At 35.0% G+C, this 20,928-nt stretch overlaps 1 protein-coding gene and 1 long non-coding RNA gene across 2 annotated transcripts; both read left to right on the top strand.

Moving 5' to 3' along the window:
• Window positions 1–4,999: 4,999 nt before the first annotated feature.
• On the top strand, window positions 5,000–7,953 carry LOC140800247 (cytochrome c oxidase subunit 6b-3-like). Its single transcript, XM_073154926.1, has 4 exons — window positions 5,000–5,095; window positions 6,182–6,270; window positions 6,379–6,460; window positions 7,621–7,953. Exons 1-4 carry the CDS (start codon window positions 5,087–5,089, stop codon window positions 7,672–7,674), a joined length of 234 nt encoding a protein of 77 aa, XP_073011027.1. The 5' UTR covers window positions 5,000–5,086; the 3' UTR covers window positions 7,675–7,953.
• Window positions 7,954–10,116: 2,163 nt separating this feature from the next.
• LOC140799625 (uncharacterized) lies at window positions 10,117–19,875 on the top strand. Its single transcript, XR_012111043.1, has 3 exons — window positions 10,117–10,235; window positions 12,753–12,819; window positions 18,476–19,875. It is a non-coding gene; the product is annotated as an uncharacterized lncRNA (long non-coding RNA).
• Window positions 19,876–20,928: the final 1,053 nt, after the last annotated feature.

The following is a 20,928-nucleotide window of genomic DNA, read 5'->3' as shown; positions in this document are numbered from 1 at the left end:
TGAATTTTGTTTAAAATAAAATAAAGTAAAAATATCTTTTTCTCCTAAGAAATAAGAAATTAATCTTAGTTCTCACGCTGTTCAATAGGGCTAGAAATGTTAGTCCACTCCACTTGAACATTTATTGGGCCAGCCATGATTTAAAATCTTTGGTGTGGTTGCCTTGATCACTATATTTGATCCAATAATGCAATTAGGAATGAGCACAATCAATGGCAACAAGGATGGATCAATTAGGAATGAGCACAATCTATGGCAACAAGGATGTCATAACTGAGGCATGCAAATAAACCTGAGCACGAGTATCCCGTCCGATCCAACCCGACGGCCCAACACATTGTGTTGCATCGCAAGTTAATCCATAGACCTAATAAAAATTTCGGATCATATTTGGAATTTATGATATTTTGACTGACCTGATTCGACTCGCCAAACATGAAATTATATGACGTATAGACAATACTATTTATATCATATGCGGTCCTAACCCTAACTATTTAGGCTAAAGAAAGATACTGCATGGGTTAAGTCGGGCCAGGCCAGGTTACCTTACCTTCTAGTTCTTCCGCTCTCTATTTTACAGATACACACAAATCATACAAAGGAAGAGAGAAATAAGAACACATGAAAATAATTTCCCCACTATAATCAACTTTAAAGACAGTCGTCAAAAGAAAAAGGAAAAAAAAAAATATAAAGAATGACACTTTTTTTTTTGTTGAGAAAATAAAAAAAAACTTCATCCCAAACTAGCTAGTTAGCAATTATTGAGACATGCCTAGCAGCCATCAAGAGAGTGAAACGCACGGCATGGACGAGAAAAAGCAAGAGAGACATCACTACGAGGAACAAACCGATCTTCTTCCACCCTGATGTCAAAGCCTTCAAATACCCTTCTTTGCATGACTCGCAATTGTAGCAAAGATGGCGAGCTCCGTTGCCCCACGTTTGGCAATCCGTAATGTATTCATACTCCGAAAACTCAACAATCTCGCCATTAGCTGCAGGCTTCCAGTAGGTGGCGTTCACGTACTCCATCTTACAAAAGTCTGGTGGTTTGCAGCACCCAGACTAAAATCTCACACACATAGTATTAGTAATAATGGATTGATAACAGCAATAAAAGATGAAAAGAGAAAAGATATATATATATATAGTTTGTGTCACTTAAACCTCTTAGTTCTTGAAAATATATAATTATGTGATGAAAGCTAATTTTAATATAAAATGATGAAAATACTTTTTTGTTTTCGGTCAATAATTAGGAAAGTAAATTTTTTTACGTAAATATTCTTTTGTCTTGTGCTTTTCCCGTCTCACAATATTCTCATTTTTTATGCTTTGATCATTACAAAAATAAAAAATAGAAGATAAAAATTTAATAATATATAAAATAAATTTATCTCCACTATTAGTTGTGACAGAAAATCACATAGAATTAGAATTACAAAATTCCTCGAAGCACACGTTAGGATTTTGCCTAGGGAGGAGGGATAAAGGGAGGTAAAATATATTTTTCTGTGTAGATCACTATGAAATACCTCATCCTTGTAACATCTATAATCTCCTTGTGTGAATCTAGCAACTAAATGACTAAAATAATTTTTCATAAGTGCTGTTATTTTCTGAGCTTTTCTTCTAGTTATATTAAGAGAAAGACTTAGAGTGAATTAACTGTTGAAAGAAGACATGCTGCAACTCTCTTTTTTTAAATGTTTTTGGATAGCTGCAAATCGAAATGCCGTTTAGTGTACTGGGATCCGTTTTAAAATGGTTAACATGCATAACCATTTTATTTATAAATCATATAAATTGTGCCTCAAAATGTCAATCAAGGTTCATATGCTGTATTTTGACATTTATTTCAATTGGGCGATCAATCTTCTATAATAAGGGAAGGGAATGGTGTTACATATATTCTTGTTATTATAATTTAGAGAGAAAATTGATGAACATTTGTTGCTTTAATATTTTATGTTACTTGTACAGATACAACATCTTAAAATGCATCAATCCAGAAGGCCAGACATAAAATGTCAATTTTAATCCTTGAGAGATAGATCTAAGGAGAGAATCTTATTTCTTAATATCATCTAGTTCTTAAGATGCATAAAAGAAAAATGAAATGAGAAGTCTCACTGTTACCTCTACGGAGGATATCTTCTTCTTCTTCTTCTTGCTCTCCGCAAGACGTCGCGCAAAGTCTTCACATATCCCATTGTTGTAGAGGCACGCCTTGACGCCGGCCCAGTAGAAGTTATTGGCCACCCGGTTCTTGAGCCACATGGGCGACGCCGGCAGCCCCCGGGACTCCATGGCGAACATGCCGGCCATCATCAGCCCGACGATGAGCATGACGACGAGCGCGACCGCCAGGACGAGGTGACCCGGGAGGAGCACCTTGTGGCCGTACTGCACCACGAAGTTGCTGACGAGGAAGAGGGCGAGCAGGGCGACGCCGGCGGCGAACCGGGTCCTGGGCATGCGGAGGAGGTCCTCGCAGTCGTAGCCGCGGGTGACGAGGAGCCAGATGCCGAAGGCGAGGACGGGGACGGAGACCAAGTAGGAGAAGATGGAGAGGGGGAGGAGGAGCTTAAGCTTTCTTCTCTCAGGAGGAGGAGGAGGAGAGAAGGGCGGGGGGAGGGATTTGGGAGCTTCTTCGGATGATGCCATGGAATAAAGGGTGGGAATAAGAGATGTGGATAAGTTGAATAAGTAGTAGTATTAGTAGTGGCAGAATAGAGAGAGAGAGAGAGCGCGAAACAACCGATATCTCGAGTATTCAGTCAAGATCCCGGATAAATCTGGGGAGGAATGCGCGGGAATGGCATCCGGCGGATAAGTCGGATAACTGGAGGCCAGTGGTGTGGCAGAGAGAGCGAAGGAGATGGAATTAGATGGGAGATTAACCAACCAGAGACCTATTTTACTTAAAGATAGGAAATCCACTCCAGCATTTTAACTAAGGTTTTTTTTCCTTTTCTTTTTTTTTTAATTTTTTCATCTTACCCTATCTATGATATGGCCTTAGTTTTTGAGACGTGAGTACCATTATGTGAAAGAAATGTTGGTAAATAAGAATAAGAATAAGTATAAGAATAAGAGTATTTATGTCCTTTTACCATTAATTTGATGAAATTTGATGAGCCATGTAAAAATAAATAAAATTTTTTGTTAGGTGTGTAAACACCTGATAGTGGTAAAATAATATATGTATCGATATGAATAGTGATTGGATAGTAAATTTAGTTAGCATTAGGGGTGTAAGCCGAGCTTAAGTGACCTAGCTCCAGCTCAAGCTCGGCTCGACTCAAAAATAATTAATTTTGAGCCTATTAGCTCGGCTTGGCTCAGTTTGAGCTAAGCCAAACTAAGCCAGACTAAACTCGAGACGAGCTCGAGCCTAAATTGAGCATATTATTGAATCATGTTCGAGACGACCCATATCGAGCCATTTCTTGCACAACCTTCTACTTCATGGCCGGCTCATCGCAAGCAATAGTGGCTAAGAATTCTATGGCCTAGATTTGACACACCTCATTTTTTGATCTCAAGAGTTTGGTGAAGACATTAACAACCCCTTCTTCCACAATGAATCTCTTGATCTCATTGACAATGTAGAGACTCTTGAGAACACCGCAAGCGAAGGAAACCAACTTCGCACTATTATCAATATCACTATAGATCCTCATGTAGAGGAGGAGGACTCGAAGGCAAAGCGACTAAGCGAGTGAAAGAGTGAGCATTGTTGATGGAGGTTGGCTAGTTAAGAAAGAAATTGAGAATTTGGGATTAGGGTTGTGTGAAAAAAAATCTCACCAATGAAGGATGATTGGATGAGGTTTGCTGATAGATGAGGCTTGAGGATCATGACGGAGGAGGAGGCTAATGGAGAAGGACGACAAAAGAGGTTGATTAGAGGAGGAGGTGGAGGAGGAGGACGAGGTGGCAGCTTGAGGAGGTGGAGGAGTCAGCTTGCCGAAGGAGAAGGAAGACCAAGAGGACCAGTAAGAGGCTTGGCAAAGGAGAAAGAGGACGAGGAGAAGGCAAGCCAACGATAGAGAAGGACGAGGAGGCGCTGAGCTGATGGCTTAGAAGGAAAAGGTATCTGAGCAAGTGAGAGATGCGAAGTTTGTTGGGGCTTGGAGTTTTAGGATTAGGGTTTGAGAGAGGCTAGTTTATATGCCAAGCCTATCGAGTCGAGCTTGAGCGAGTCGGCTTCGACTCAAAATTCAAATAGATCCTTAATTTAAGCTTAGATTCACGTCAACTCAAACCAAGCTGAGCCAAAGCTTCAGCCTAGCCAAGTTCTAGCCGCTCATTTATTTTGACACCCCTAATTACCATGTCCGCTATGGATATAAGATATATGTACTTTCATTTACTCCGATGTATAACTATGGATATAAGATATATGTACTTTCATTTACTTAATTCATAAGAAGTACTTGTGGTATAATTATTTTAACCTATAAATAGTCAATAAATAACTATATATATATAAAAATTAAACTAGATATTCATATAAAAAAAAATCAAAACTTTTATATTAATATTTTTTCAATCCATATCCGTATCGCACGTAAAATTATCCCAATACTATGCGAATTTGCACATCTCGACCCATATCCAAAAAAACTCCAAAAAGGAAATTGAATCTAACTACATCAGATTTAGGCCGACCCGTTTTCGCCCCTAATTTTTTGTTTTGTTTTTTTGTGATGTATGCAAGGGGATATACATATAAAAAGAGATTTTAGAAGGCTATAGATGTAAAAGATGTAAGGAGGGCCGGCCTGTTAAAAGTATTCAAATTGGCCCAAGCCCATTGGACCAGCATGGCAGCCCATATTGCAATTTAGCCCTTGGACTTAAAATATTTTCTTTTTAATACAAACGGCGCGGCTCCCAATTGTCTCTCCTATATTTTAAACTTCTATTTGCTCAATATATATATATATAAACTTCTACTAATAAACAAATGGCTTCCGCCCACTGTATTACATCAAACTGGGTGTTTTAGGTCTTCGTCTCTACACAAACACCATTTGGCATTTGCTTCTAATTCCTACCAAGAAGACTTCCCATGGCGGAGGTAAATTTAAGCCATTAATTTCACACAATAATTTTGATATCTCTACTCTCTAGTTAATGTTCTCTTTACTCATTTCGTCATGGGTTTTATAAGTAGAATTAGTTTTCTTCTTCTTCTTCTTCTTCTACTTTATGAACGTAGAAGATATTACTTGATGTCTTGGTGATTGTCATTGGAAAATCATAAGCGTTTTTATTTTTTGTTATTGTATGTCCATATATTTTTTATATGGAATTTCTAGCTCAATCTATAACCTTAATATATGTATACAGATCTAAGTTAAGATTTTTGCTCTCCTAGAAGAAGATATTCTATGATGTTAATGAAGATGGCATTAAATCTTATTGAAAGTATTTAGATTATCCTATCTGTTGTTTCTTATACTTATATGTCATAAATCTTTTATGAAACTTATAAGGGTGAATTACACTTAGACCTTGTCAACTATTAAAGTTGTCTATTTGTTTTTTTTTTTCTTTCTTATAGAAACATGTCACATATGTATCACAGTTACGATAATTTTAGACACTTGAATTAATGACCGTTTTACTATTATTTTAGAAGAAAAAATGGAGTGAAATTATGGATAAAATGGTTATTTCATATTTTCAGTCTATACTTGTTGAGCAAGCGTGAATGTGGAACAAAAGATTAATGAGGAGGTTTGTGTGAAAATATAGGTCAAACCGAGCTCGAGCCGGCTGAGTTTAGCTCGGCTTGCTAAAATATCTGACTAATGAATATAATGTCTAGGGAAGAACTCAACAATAAATATTACTCATTTTTTTATTTAATTTTTCGATATAGGTCCGCGAGAAAGTAAATGCAAAAGCAACAATATAGAAAAATATAACCACATGAATAAACATAATGGCGAGAGTTTGAACCCTCGAACCCTAACGTGGAAAATAATATTTTTCCCGGTTGTGCTAAATAGACGGTAAGATATTTTCATATCGAGCTATTTGTCCGAGCTAGATCTGACTAATCACGCCTTGATTATTTTCAATCTTATAAAACCGATATTGTAGTCATTTTCCTATAGTTTACAAAAATGGTTTCTTCTCTTCTGTTAATTTCTATCAGATTGAGTTGAAGACTGCGCCAGCTGATTACCGCTTTCCTTCAGCAAATCAAACTAAGCATTGTTTTGCTCGCTACATTGAGTATCACAAGTAATGATATATTTCCTTATAAATTATGCCATGCTGAATGTTTTTAGATGCTATTTTATAAATCATTAAAAATTTGAATATCATCTCATAATTAATTCCAATGTATAGGTGTTTGATTGCTAAAGGTAAAGAGGCTGGCGAATGCGAGAAATTTGCTAAATATTATCGATCCCTTTGCCCCGTGGAATGGGTGAGTAGTAATTTTTATTTATTTATTAAAACTAACAGTCCATTCCCTTAACTTCTAAGATTTATGCTTTATATTTCATATCAATTCAATGGATTAGTTAGATCTTTTGGAATTTTTGCCTGTGGTAGTCTAGGGTTCGTTCTCCTATTTTGTTGATAATTTTATCGGTGAATATATAATTCATTCAATGACATTAATATAATTTAGATTACAATCCTAAGAGAAAGATGGATCACTCCAATCCTTACAAACACAATCTCAAATAGTTAGACTGGCTAGAGTATGAGCCACGGTATTATTACATCTGCTCATGTAGCAAACCCTAATAGAAATTATGATGGTAGAGAATAATGTACCTACAGCAATCCTGGGCGGATGGACCCTCAAATCCAAGAAATACAAGAATTATGAAGGGAAAATTTTGAATAACAATTTTGTTTAGCAATGTTATAATTAACACCCCATATTCACTATTTATAATCTAATCCTCATATTTTGTCTATAATTTTTCATGATAGCTAGACAAACTTAAGGATTAATTACATTTAGACCCTCCAAACTATAGCGCTATCTCGAACATCTTTTACCTCCCTAAAAGTGTTAACGAAAATCTTGTCAAAGAGGACCTTACTCTTACCTTGCTCTTAACTTTTCTTTTTCTTTTTCTATCTCCTAAAATAAGGTAAAATAATTCTTAGATAGCCTAAAATTGATCACAAAGATATTTTTCATGAGGCTTCCACAAGATTACTGAGGAGTACTAAGTAAAATTTTATAATTTTAGGAGTGACTCTGCCTAATTAGACAACCCAATCTTAAATATTACAAACAGAGAGGGTCTATTATGGATACTAAGATTAACTTTTAAAATGTCTAAATTAGTCTTGTTTGTCTTTCTCTTCATCTTAACTTATAAATTACCTTTGTCTAAAAAAATATCAATGCATAAGCCAGACTTCTCTAATAATATTTTTCTCAAGGGTATTTTAGTAAATTGTGTTAGTACACAATAATGTTAGAAAGTGTCTCAAGGATATTTTAATAACTCCATCCATAAATTTAAACTATAGCTTAGGAGTTTTCTCAAACTTATGTGATCTTTTAATTGTTTATTTTTCATCTTTATTAACTTTTTTTTTCTATCATTTCTGCTGAGATAGATTGAGAAATGGGATGAACAGAGGGAGACTGGAACTTTTGCAGGGCCACTCTAAGTGCTTGAGCTCTTGACTATCTGCTTGTGGGAATCTTAAAGTTAATCTTAGTCCAAAAATCTATTGCTAGAGTTGTGTATTAATTTTCTTGCATTTGATGATGGGAGTCTTCTAATTTGTGATCCTTTGGGCCTGGGTGAAGAAAAAAAATAAATGGATAATAAGAGTTGTATTAAGGATTAACCTTCAAACTTCTTCCTTGCAAGCTAAAACTATGCATGCTTTTGCTTCTTTGTCTAATCCAATGTACTCCACTCCTTTTTAAGCCATTTAGATCAATGGGAATGTTCCTTTGTATGTAGTTTAATTTCAGATTTGATGGTGGCAAATTCATGTGTAATAATTCTTCTCTAAAAGCAAACAAATAAAATAAAAAATCTTTTATTTTTAGCCATTTTTTGAAAAGGTATGTTGATTAATGTAATCTACTCAACTAAAAAGTGAATTTAGTATTTTAATGTAATGCGAAGTTATATAAGTAGTGCAGACTATTTACCATGTAGTGCGGATATATTTCATTGCATTGGGAGACAAATTTTTCTTGTATATGTGGATACATAAACATACGCATATTTATGCAGATATATATCGGAGCAAATATGTATTTTATTCTTACTAATTTGGTGGTATAAAGGGAAGAAAGAAAATTAGTATTAGTAAATTAGTATTGAGATAAGTAATTTTTTTTACTATACTAGTATAAAGAGGTTTATATTAGAATAAGCTTTTGTTTATTTTACAAGTGAAGGAAGTCTAAAAGATGCATCTATTTATTCTACAAGTGAAGGAAGCCTAATAATCTGTTAATAAAAAACAATGATTTTTATATTTTATTATTTAATAAAATGTATTGCTCATGTTTTAAATAGTGAAGAGGTAGATTAAAATCAACCGGATAAAAATAAGTAAATGAGATAAAATTCTTCCTACCAAATTTTAGTAGTTTAGAGAGAATTAAGATTTGGAGGCGAGTCGATTTGGGTGCACAATGGATAACACATTGATCATGTGTATTTGATGATTTTAAATTTTTGATTGCTCCTACTCAACTATCGGTTGAGCCAATAATCCAGTGATTCAACCCTTGAACGGGTCAACGTTCAATCAGATTCTGATACCTATTATTTAAATTGCTCATACTCAACTCCTATATTTTGTTCCTGGTGTTATAAAAAAAGTGATAGTTGACCCGTTCAAGGGTCAACTATTTCCAAAGTAAAAAAAAGTCATTAAGAAAACGATAAGACTATTTCCAAATTTATAGCATGTGAAGATGCTCACATATGAGACACCCATGAAAAGATTCGGGCTAATCATATTAGCATCATAACCAAGCATAACCAAAAATTAACAAGAAAGCAAAAGTGGGATTTGAAAATTAATAGGAGAAACAAAAGCGAGGCCACCGACTGACACGAATACTCATCCAAGCAACACTTTTAAGAAGGAGGATAGACTCTAGTGGTAATATTGCTTGCCTATGCCTAACGAACAACTAACTTATTATCCATGATTATAGACTAAGGATCTCAATCATTAGCACATCACTATAAACACCACTACTACCGTGCATCAATACTAGTGTCCACACCACCGAGCCACTAGTGTCCACACCACCGAGCCACTGGCTCTAGCATCAACATTGAGTGTTAATCAAATACCGCTAAGTATATATCTATCTTACCACCACAAAGGGTATGACTCTTGTCTAATGATAGTTTAAGCGCATTTATATGCTCCACTAATAATATGTTTGATGGTCTAGAATCTACAAATTATGACCTAATCAATAAACTTATTATGTCATACTAGTATATAATTTTTTCCGCTCCTAGCCGGAAAGGTGTCGGGTACCGTCCAGACAAAAATGTCACACCTTTTATAGTCATTCATGTGGTGCTAAAATACAGACCCAGTATCGTAACAAAATAAGCAAGCATCATCATAGGGAAACATGCTTATATTTGGCACACAATAATCATCGCCAAATATTATAAATAAAACATGTCATGTAGTGATCTAATGGGCACACTTTGTCAACTATGAGATATTTTATAATGTAAGCTTATCAGTTTTAAAATAAGAATTAGTAGCAAGAGGAGATAACCCAATTTACCCAAAGGTCCACAAGTAGAAAAATGAGAAGCATGGATGGAATATCTCATTTTTATTATCTAAAAATTATTTACATATGGAATAGTAAGATATTTATTAGTAAGTTTTTGGAAATGCCAATACTTTATTGAATTTTGTTTGAATAATATCAAAATAGTCAATAGTTATAAAAATTGGAGATCTAGCAAAATAATCTTGTTTTTAATCAGATACTTACCTAATTAAAGTTTTTTTTTTAAAAAAATACCCTATTAGTTATATTATATATGGATCAATATTGGATTCTAATAAAGTTCTAATGCTTCTTTAAGCCTCTCCATCTCCCACGTGTCCCTACAGCAGCGCGGGAAACCCATAACCACGAACTCGAACATCAAATCCATTTCTAGGGCTTCGGAGATCGATCGAAGATCTCATCGATCCACCGCGTACGATGCATTCTTGAGGTAGAGTTTCTTCTCCTGGAATTTTAGTGGTTCTTGGTCTTAAGCTGTCAGTCTTGGCATAGATTTCATGAGAATTCTCTTAAATGCGGTTATCCAGTGAGCAAGATGAGGTCTTTCCTTTTGTATTTTAGCTGCTGATGCTTGTAATTGTATGCCTTGGAGCCAGTAGGTATGAGTATTTGATGGCGGGCGATTTTGTAGTTGCAAAGAGTATGTTTGATGAAAAATTGTAGCTGAGTACAGTTCGAAATTAGACTGGAATGATTTTATAGGAGAAAAGAATTGTTTTTGCAGATTATGCTATGAGGCTGGAATAGAAAATTTAAGGCCATAAACTAAATGAATGAGTTTAAACGTAATAATTTGAGTCAGTTTTTGACGAGCAGAGTAGAGAACGAGAGTAACTGGGAGGAGAAGAGAAGGTATATTTTAAGGGGCCATAAACTAAATGAAGACCTTTACCGATAATTTATTCCTATATCCTTGGCCTAATATTCCAACTGCATAGACGCCTCAGTAACTTGAAGAACATAAGGGTTTGGCCAGTCAAACATCTAATTCTGGCATCTAGATAGAAATGTAGGACTTTCCTCTTTATAGTATACTTATAAATCAATGTATAAGTTAATCATCTAGCACCAGATGCATTTTAACTTTTTTAATCTTGGGTTGAGAACCATATTACTCATAAATCAATGTATAAGTTTACTCCTAGGCTTCACCTCGTAATACTCTGCACTTACTAGAAATTTACCTTGTACTTGAAGCATCATTTGAACTGTTCCAAATGTCATTGGTTTCTTCGTCATTCAAATTTGGGTTTGACATCATTGTTTAACTGTTATGCATTAGTGCCTCCTATTGTTTTAATGATATTTGATAGTCCTATTGTTTAAATCATATATGATACCTATCTGGTGGTTCAAATATGCTCCCTGACTTCCTTCTTAGACATGTTAGGAAGAATCTTTTTTTCTTATGTATAAGGGGCTCTAAACTAGTTGAACATGATCGAGCTCGGTTTTATAGTGTAACTTTGGATTCCTTTTGAGGTGGAATACTCCCGTTGAAATCAATATAGCCTGTCAGCTGCATTGATGGATCTTGGATGATAGGGGTTGCTTTTGGCATAGAAAAATTGCAAGAGGTTGATATACAAGTAACGTGCAAAATGTGAGGAGAAAAGGCAACTGGATGTCAATGTTGGGCCAGTATTGACTGTAAAGACCAGCATTAAGTACACTAAGTGAAAGACAATGAGGACACTGTTTGAATAAAGAGGATATATGTGTAAGATTTTATGTGGAGTTGGGGTGGATATGATGGGATGTAGAGTGGCTGGGTGGGAGAGGCAAAAGGAGAGGAATTAGAACAGGAGCCTTCACATAGAAAATTGAACTTGGGCATTATGAGGTTGGACTTGAGCATTTAATGCCTGACCTAAAACCATTAGCTTATAATTATGTGCAACTGCCCTTTAATCAATAACTAGCAATGTTAATAGCAATGCTTATCTTTAATGATAGAGAAAAAGTTACAGAAACTTCTAGAACACTGCTGCTGTGATTCGGAGCTTCTGATGTCCCTAGCTCTTTGCATCATTTGTTGCTGGAGCCTAATGCTGCTGTTGTAAATTTGTTAACTAGTTGGACTCTAAACACTAGCAGTAATTTGGTAAATGTTTATTTGCTTTAACCACAATCTTATAATGTCTTATTATGGTATAATTGGTATTAGTCTCTTTCAACATCATCAGTGGTTAACTACTATACTTACAGTTTACCTTTCTTTAAGTAATTTCCTCAATCTTTGTCGAGTTTGCGGCACTTGTTGTTGGTCTTGTCATATTGAGAATGAATTTCTGTTAACACCTTGATGCTTGCAAATTTGTGAGAACTTACATAGGGAACTTTAAATAAATTTGTGAGAAAACTTGTAAAGAATCTCGCTACGTTCTTTGATCTTTGTAGCTTAAGGCTGCAGAGGTTATTAAATAGAAAAAGGGCTACTGCTCCAAAGATAGTGACATGCCCTCTCCATAATCTTAAGATAATTGCATCTGAAATAGTTGTAATCCGTGGAGAAGGAATCTTTACCTTTATAAGCATCTTTATCTGATTACCATTAAATGTGACTGTTAACAATCAAGTCATGAGAGTATCTCCTTAAACCAGGGCACTTGAGGAAGTACAATTATATGTATGCTTGAAAACAGGTAGGATAATATCCTATCTCCGTTTCTTATCTGGGTTTGCCGGATATATGTTGAGAATTTTTTCTCGTCTTGTTATCTGAATTTGAATCCATATCTGAATTTTCTAGGCAGATATGGGTATGGGTTGAAATTTTTATTCTGATATGTATCTGTTTATCCATGTAGTTTAAAATATAATAAAAATAGTGAAAAAAGAGTAGAATGAGACTTGATTTTGTGTTCGTTATATGTATCTGAAATATATTTTTCATATGTATGTTATAATTATACTACAAAATTGATTAATATTGTGTTTCTTATAGGTTTACAAAATGAATCCAGATACATCCAACATCCAATCAGTACTTGAATCCATATTTGGCAGATATAGTAAGTGTTTACTATCCGTATTCATATTCTTATCTGAAAAAAGTAGATGCAGATATGATTTTGCCACTTTCCAACTATATATGATCCGTTTTCACCTCTAATTATATGTATTTGGACTAGTTGTGTCTAAAGTCTGCACTACACGTATGGCTGGAGATACCTATAACATCTTATCTGAGCCATAGTTTCCAGTTTCGGCTGATCCTGATTCGGCCTGTACAAGCAGCCACCTGCAGCAGCTAGAGAGAGAGAGGGAAAGAGGAAGAGAGAGTGAGGGAGAGAAAGGGGGAGAGAGAGAGAGAGGGAAAAAGGAAGAGAGAATGAGGGAGAGGGAAAGATAAAAAAAAGAGGGTGAGAGAGAGAGAAAAAGAGATAGATAGAAAAAAATGTGTGGGAGAGAATGGATACTTCAAACTAACAATTAGAGGGATAGGAAAGAAAAGAGAGAGGAAGAGAGATTTTTACTTTTTAGGCTTTATATGTGAGTAATTATTATTTCTTATTTTCTTATAATTTTTTCTAATTTTTTAAAAATTTCTCAACATTTTTAATAATATTTAAAATTTTATTTAATTAAAATAGTCCAATCCGATACAGACGGCTAATACGTATCGTTTTTTCGGACGGCCGATTCCGATCATGATACCAATTTTTAGAACCTTGATCTGAGCTAATTCAGTGAAACTGCTTTGATTCGTATCTGTCTATTGTAAATGTCTTAGCCAGAAAGTGAATGAAAAGAGAATCCATCATACCATGTGATTGCACATTAACAATATATTCATGTCAAACTTTGTTGTTTGAATTGGTTTTCTGGCCTTTTTGAAAAAGAAAAAAAAAGGAAAGAAAGAAAAAAATGAGGGTTTTCTAGAAGTATAGTACCTTATGAGATCCTTCATAGGAATTTTCAGTAGAGGCAATATTGGGACACTTCTTTCTTTAGATAATTTTCTGTATTTGCTTATGTTCCTTGTTCTGGTTTGGCTCTAGATTTACTTTTCTTGACGTAATGTACTGATCTCCGACTCCCATAATTGCAGTCCAGACTCTAGTCTACTTTAAAGGCTTAAAACATCTGTTAGACCCAAATTTATTTAGATTTGAACTTATCTGCTAGTTAATTTCCAAATTTGGAGTCTATGGTCATCCTTACCTGATCCTCTTACAAACTTGCTCACAGTTCAGATTCTTTCTCTGTAGATGATAATAATTTGGCATGCTTAAATAGAGCCTTTTGGTGTACAATCTCGGGATAAAGGCTTTTCTAACACTGTTAGAGATAAACACAAATTTAAGAGCTGACCTATAGCAGAAAGGAAAGTTTGCTTGCATGTCATTGTGATCACATTCTGGTTGCCATTACCTGGTGTTGTATAAAGCCCATTTAAGTTTGCACATGCAAATCAGGTGATCCAATTATTTTCCTTTTCTTCTCGATCTTACTTCTGAATTCTAGATTGAGGTAAAGCAAATCATGCAAACTGAAAATGATCATTATGACAGAAAAATTGCAATCAACTCTTTGTTAGTAACTGCCATACAACCATTCTTAGTTACTTGCTAGAGTCATTTGTTTGTGATTGTACTAGTAAAATAAACTCATATCATAAGAGCCTCTTGATTTGATAGACAATCCAAATCATATGAGGTAATCATCTGTCACAAGATTCTTTTATTCCTGTTTGTACTCAGTACATAAGGCTCTATGAAAGAGTTCCTATCAGTAATCTATTCATACATACATCAATATTGATGGATATACTACAGAAATTGTACCTTCTTAGTGCACTCAAGATAAAGCCTTCAATTGCCCTTCACAAATGCACATGGTCACACCGCTTTCAAGAATAGTCATCTTTTAAATCACAAGGTCTTTATTTCATCTCCCTCAATGCAAGGATAGATGTAAACTAGAAAAAGAAAGTGTTAATCCGGACTTATGATGTGATGATCTTTGATAAAAGACTTGGGCTCAAAAAAGTGCCGAGTTAGATCTCCTTGCATCTAAGGACCATCGCACTGAAGATGAAAATGAGGGAAGTTTAATTGCAAGACTCATTTTGTTTTTTTGAACAGAAAGAGCTTTGACGAGTAGCTCCATTAGGCCTGAGCTTGAAGGGAGACAAAATAGTCTAAGGTTTCATCCTGCACAGTGAAACCACCCACTCACTTGCTTCCCAGTACGAGACGCTTTAGCACTCGGGTCTTCTTCACCATAGTAGACACTTGCTGCAGAATAACCAGATGTGCGTGCATCCACCTTCTCTTGCTCATGCCAGGAGGGTCCATAGAAGATCTTATTACTTCTATGGACTTTCCAATTCAAGGTTAATCTGCTATGCTGATCAATCTTTTATCTTGCTTGGATAGTTCTTCAATGATGGCGTGGCTCCAGTTTGTTTTTATAATTTGTGAAGGCCAATACAATATCTTCCATGACCTTGATGGCCCCCTTCCCCTTCAGAATGCTCATATTTTTGGTTGCAATACCACTTTGCTGGGGCCCACGAGCATGTTTTTTAGGATGGCCTTTTTGAGTGAGTTTGAGGCTTGCAGTTTTGTGAAGGGAAGAATTGATTGTACAAGCCTACTGGCTATGTAGGAGTAATAGATTCTACTGTACTATGGAGGATATCTGATGAATCTGGTTCTCCTAAAATGTATGCCCTACATTTGTGCTCTTCCGTTGGTACTTTCGTTGGGTTCTTAACTTCTTGTAGTATAGTGTATGCAATGCAAGGAGTGGTAACCATGTGAAGTGACAATAGTGTATGTGATAGGAACCTTCTTGCACTGACCTAATTTTTAGTGAAGTGCTCACATCTTTGAGAGAAGATATATAATGTGGATTGGAATGTAGCAAGACCAGTTGGCTTCTTCAAGAGATGGAGTTGTACTTAGACACTGCTGAAACAGGAGCAGATAGTGAGAGAGAGAGAGAGAAGTGGAGCAGAAAGAGAAGGAAATTAACTCATATGAAGGGAACGGTATGTAATAGTTTGTTTAGTGGGAAGGGGCCCTTATGGGAGTAGACAGGCCACATGTGTTCACATGGTGTCCAAGGTCCACGTCTGCATGCTATGCTGTATAAGTATAGACACTAGTTCAAGTGGGTGATACTACAGTTGTTCATGCGATGATATACATATGAAAGATGGATCCTGACATGAACTTATAGACTTGGAGTTTCATTCATTGATAGGGGACATTTATTCGTGAATAAGCCTCAATCGTGATAAGTCTGTGTAGAGCATTTTTATTCAACATCTGAAGAACTTATCCAAGCTAATCGTTACATCTTCCCTATTCCATCTCTTCTATGATTATTTGCATCTTTTGTTCCATTTACACTGCCCTTTTCCTTTCCCATTAAACTAAACAAGGCCTTAGCTTTCTCATTTCTTTTTTCCTTCATATGTTTATGGTGGGAACAGGAAGGGTAGGTTGGCAGGATTCATAAGGCATAGGTGATGGGGATGGGAACTATTTCCTTTTCTCCTGTCCTTGTTGGGCCATGAGGAAAGAGATGTAAACTTGTTCACTTGGGGATTTAATCTAGAGTACATTGCCCTCCTTTTCCAATTATGATGACCACAAACTGCCTATTTGATACAGAGGCATCAAATAGGACCACTTAGTTTTTTTGTCTAAACAAGTATATGTGAAACCTAATGCAGGAATTGAGTACCACAACTTGCAATAGATGGACAACTTATAGTACTCTTTTATGTAGGACTCTAGGATACACTAATCACATGCACCTAGAATTGTGCTTCGCCTAATCTTTTGTGGAACATGGTCTCACATGGAGGGGATCCATTTGTTCCACAAAGGCACGTATCCCTCTGGGCTCCCATGATATATGATGATGTGTCCCCAATTTAGGGCACTTTTAGAAGATTTGTCAAAGTAAAGCAAAAGGTCTTTGGATTGTTTTGCTTCGGTCTGTAACCTATGATATTAGAATAATGGTATGGCTTTATTTTGTCCATAGGATTTCAAAGAACAAGTTGCAACGTGCCCTTGCTTCCATAATATATGGTGGGGGCTTTGAGGTTCTTTTCATGGCCAAGCAATCATTCGACTTGTTTTTGAGATGTGTTTCCTAACAATATAACTGAAAAGGAGGTTCTAATTTGGGATCTGCTAATTAAATCAAAGAACTGCTTTATGAATATACAAATATTTGTCTTGTATTAGTATCTTTCTCTTGATTGCAATAAATAAGTCGTATGATGTATTTTAACTCTCTTTTAGGATTTTTTTTTTCTTCTCATAGTGTATGTATGTATACACACATAATTAATTATACATATGTATACTTAATTAAATGTTGAACAGAAAACATTATGCCTTGGTCCAATTGCACTTAGATAATTGTTGGAAAAGAAGAAGTTTAAATATTAGTATATAGGAGACTCATATTGGCATATTATGAGTCTGTGCATATAAGACCACTTAGCTCTACAATTCATGAAAAAATTCTTTTATAAAAGCAATTCACAAGGAAAATTATAGGAAAAATTACTCCTTTAAATACTTAAGACTATTCCCTATTCTTCTGTCCCTCATTTGTAGATGTTCCAATTCAAATTAGAAATCTTTTCTCATACATGAACTTGTTCATTTGAAGGACAAGGTAATTTTGGGGTACGGTGGAATTATCTCATCATAGAATATGATATCGGCATTAGCAAACTTAGTTTACTGGTTAAATCCCATGGCACTTCCACATGCCTGGCAGCCAATTCAGCCTGTAATCTTGATTTTGGACGATATAATAAACAACCCTAAAAGTGCTGATGCTCTCACAACAAAATGGCAAACCAAAATGATCTTTAATCTGTAGATAATGTGACTATCAGTGGATTCATTCCTAATAAGTCAGTTTCATGAACAGATTCCTGTGACGGTATTAAAATGTATGAATTCAGTGCAGTTTGAATTCATCGATCTCTCCTTCTCTTTTAGTTCATAACTACTGCCGATCTCTCTTTAGACAATGTTTCAATAGAGTACCGCAATATCTTGCATCTTTCAGCAAAGCTCATTTAGTTGTAAACATAGAATTTACTGTCTCCTACCTACTTTGTCATCATTTAGCAAGGTATGTATGTGATGACTGAACAATTAAAAGTCACTTCAATGGCATAATGAGGAACAATTGTTGTTTATAGTAAGCTTTCTGCCTAATTCATTGTTAGGCGTGCTAGATGCCAAAGGAAGAAAAATAGTACTATTAACTTCGAGAAAAAGAGAAGTACTATTTCATGTAGCATTTTGAGACCAATAAAAAGATTGCATCCGCCATTCTCTAGTAGGTTAACTTTTAAAGAAGGTGGTGACTGGCAATTCAACAATTCAACATGGTATCAACGCAGGAGGTTCACATCTGAATCCTCTTAGAAGTTCGACATATTGGAATTGAAATATAAAACATCCACTAATATATTTATTTGAAATTCACATCTTGGGCACACTAAAATGATGTGAAAGTATCAGAATATAAACGGTCAAGTTCATCGTACTCTGGTAGCTTAATCTTAAGGGAGACAACAAGTAGAGTAGATATATTGTATTGCATGCAGCTAATGGTGATGTTGTAGACAAGGAGAATTACATGAAGTTTCTCAGCAAAGCTACCTTCACTTTATAGATAAATCATAAATGGAAGAGACAATAAAGATGGCTGGAAAGGAGAGAGGAAAAGCACCTATCTCATACACAATCTACATAGTGTTTGTTCTCAGCAGGAACACGTGCTTTAAGAGAAGGCTGTCCCGCAATGCTACACACCATATATATCTGAGAGTCTTCTCAGAATCATCACTCGCAACTCGAGGAAGCAAATATACTGAGCAGTCCTCTGAAGCAGTGCCTCTACGCCCTCATCATGACATGCCGGAATTATCTTCTTCAGCTCTCTAAGTTTCCTTAGCACCAAAATTTTGAAAGGTTTTTTCCTCAAGTTGATCACATTCCTTCTTCTCTTCAGAGAGAAGAAAGGCTCTCTTCTCATCTCCAAAGGCCTAACCATGTAGGATAGTCTTGGGGAAAATGGTGAGTATAGGATAAGATATATGTAGGCACTATGTTGTGATATTTCAATGGGTTCTATGGAGAAAACTAGCTGTGACCCATGCACAAGCTTGTAGGGTATACATGGTGCCCTTATTAACCACGAGTTGGCTTGTATTATATAATATATAAATATCAACTGTTTAACTTCTTAAATTAACCACATGGGGAGAGAGATGGGAGAGGACATATTTTATTGGGATTGCTTTTATTGAACAGGCATGATCTCCTAAGTCATAGAATGTCGTTTCTGTATTCCTTTCTTATACTTAATGCTATGCTAAATTTCATGAGCCACATATATCGAAAGTACTTGTTTAATGATTAATTTTGATAGTTGAAAAGTTATAAAAGAACAGTTGAAAGTACTTGTAATTATATTCTGATGGATCCAAATTGAGGGGAAGAAGTGAATTCCACCCATTTATAGATTTGAATCTTGCATAATATAACATAGTACATGGAGAGAGATAGGTGTTGGAAATAGGGTTTCAATCTTTTTCTTTCACTATCTCATCCGGTGGTAAAAAGGTATACAGTTAGTTATACACTTATACTAGTGTAATTCTTCCCATTTGACTTGAATATTTTCTTCTCGTAATTAGTAGAGGAAGATATTTACTTAAATTAGAGAAATCAATGAAAATATACACAGATCATGATTCCTTGTGTTAACTTTACCTCTTTCAGCTTATTTGGCCTAATTCTTCACAATTTCAGAATCATGATATAGTTAAAACTTTTTATATATAGTTACTGTGAAATTGATTGAGTAATATGATATACTAAATTACTGTTATCCATGTTGGATGAAGTGCATGAAGCTCTCTCTGTTTCTAACTTCATCTCTTTCAGCTTTCCGCCTAATTCTTCACAATTTCAGAATAATGATATAGTTAGAACTTTTCATATGTAGTTAAATTGTGAATTTGATTTGAGTAATTTGATATACTAAGTTGCCTTAAACCATGTCGGATGAAGTGCATCAAGCTTTCTCTGTTTCTGATCAATTGTAAAATTTGTAAGAAATGCAGCTCAAGTTTGTTATTAAGGTTTGAAGTGATGAATGTTCTGAAGAAAAAAAGGACAGCTGCATAGATTGGGTAATGAAGGCATGGTCAAATTGGTTGGATTATTATAGTTGTTTAGTTACATCTGTGTGATTTTTTATTTTTTATTCTTTTGGCTCAGCTTTTTTGGACCCATTTCTGGTGAATACAGTCTGGTTAATATCAACTATCTTATTATATCATTCTTGCATACATCCCAAATTATAGTCATCAACAACATCACAAAGCATCAATTGAGTTTTCTTTATGTTGAGTATAATTACCATTACTAATTCTGATTGAGATTTCTCTGAGACTAGGCCATCAAATGTAATAGGTCAATTTTTAGTTGAGTTTTTATCCAAATTTAATACTAAAAGGGGTCTGTTTCACTGTAGTTATTAGTGTTTTATTTTAAAAAGAGGCAATACTAACAGGTTTAGTATCTTCTTCTGATATATAAGTCGATCTTATGAACGTTTCATGTGTGGCAAAGAAAAAAAGCTAAAGGATGACTTAATTGAATCTGTCAGCATTTAATCGGATAAGTTCGGCGTTTAACAAATATAAAATGCTAATAAGATTAGTGTTTTATTTCGTTAATTTACGGATATAAATGCTGAACTTGTTGGCTATAGTGAGATAGAACCTCTGATATTAATTTTGGATTGTGGTTTATTTTGGTAAAAAGAAAATAAAGTTTAGAACAGGGTTAGTTTAGTCAAAAACTCGTTTTTAAATATTGATGGGATCCAGTTGATTAAGGAAGGTTTCAAGTTATTATATTAGTTTCCAAAATAATAAGGAACAAGTATAAGCTTATTCCAGTATGAGCCCCTTTATACTAGGATGGTAACAAAACAATAGCTTATCTTTATATTAGTTTACTAATACCTACTTCTATCTCCTCTCCTCTTTCATCTAATGTTTTATATTCACTCATTATCATCTTACTTTTAAAAAGACAGCACTTCAAATTAAT

Source organism: Typha latifolia, chromosome 13 (assembly GCF_019914945.1).
Source record: "Typha latifolia isolate L0001 chromosome 13, TyphaL0001v2, whole genome shotgun sequence".
NCBI classification, from domain to species: Eukaryota; Viridiplantae; Streptophyta; class Magnoliopsida; order Poales; family Typhaceae; genus Typha; species Typha latifolia.
Note: the sequence above shows the minus strand (reverse complement) of the source record. Positions and strands in the feature narration are given on the sequence as shown.

Bases quoted from the DNA above. Each gene is read 5' to 3' on its own strand.
- LOC140800247 (XM_073154926.1), top strand. The intron at 6,271-6,378 runs GTAATGATATAT...TCCAATGTATAG, and splicing joins CGCTACATTGAGTATCACAA to GTGTTTGATTGCTAAAGGTA. The intron at 6,461-7,620 runs GTGAGTAGTAAT...CTGCTGAGATAG, and splicing joins CCCTTTGCCCCGTGGAATGG to ATTGAGAAATGGGATGAACA.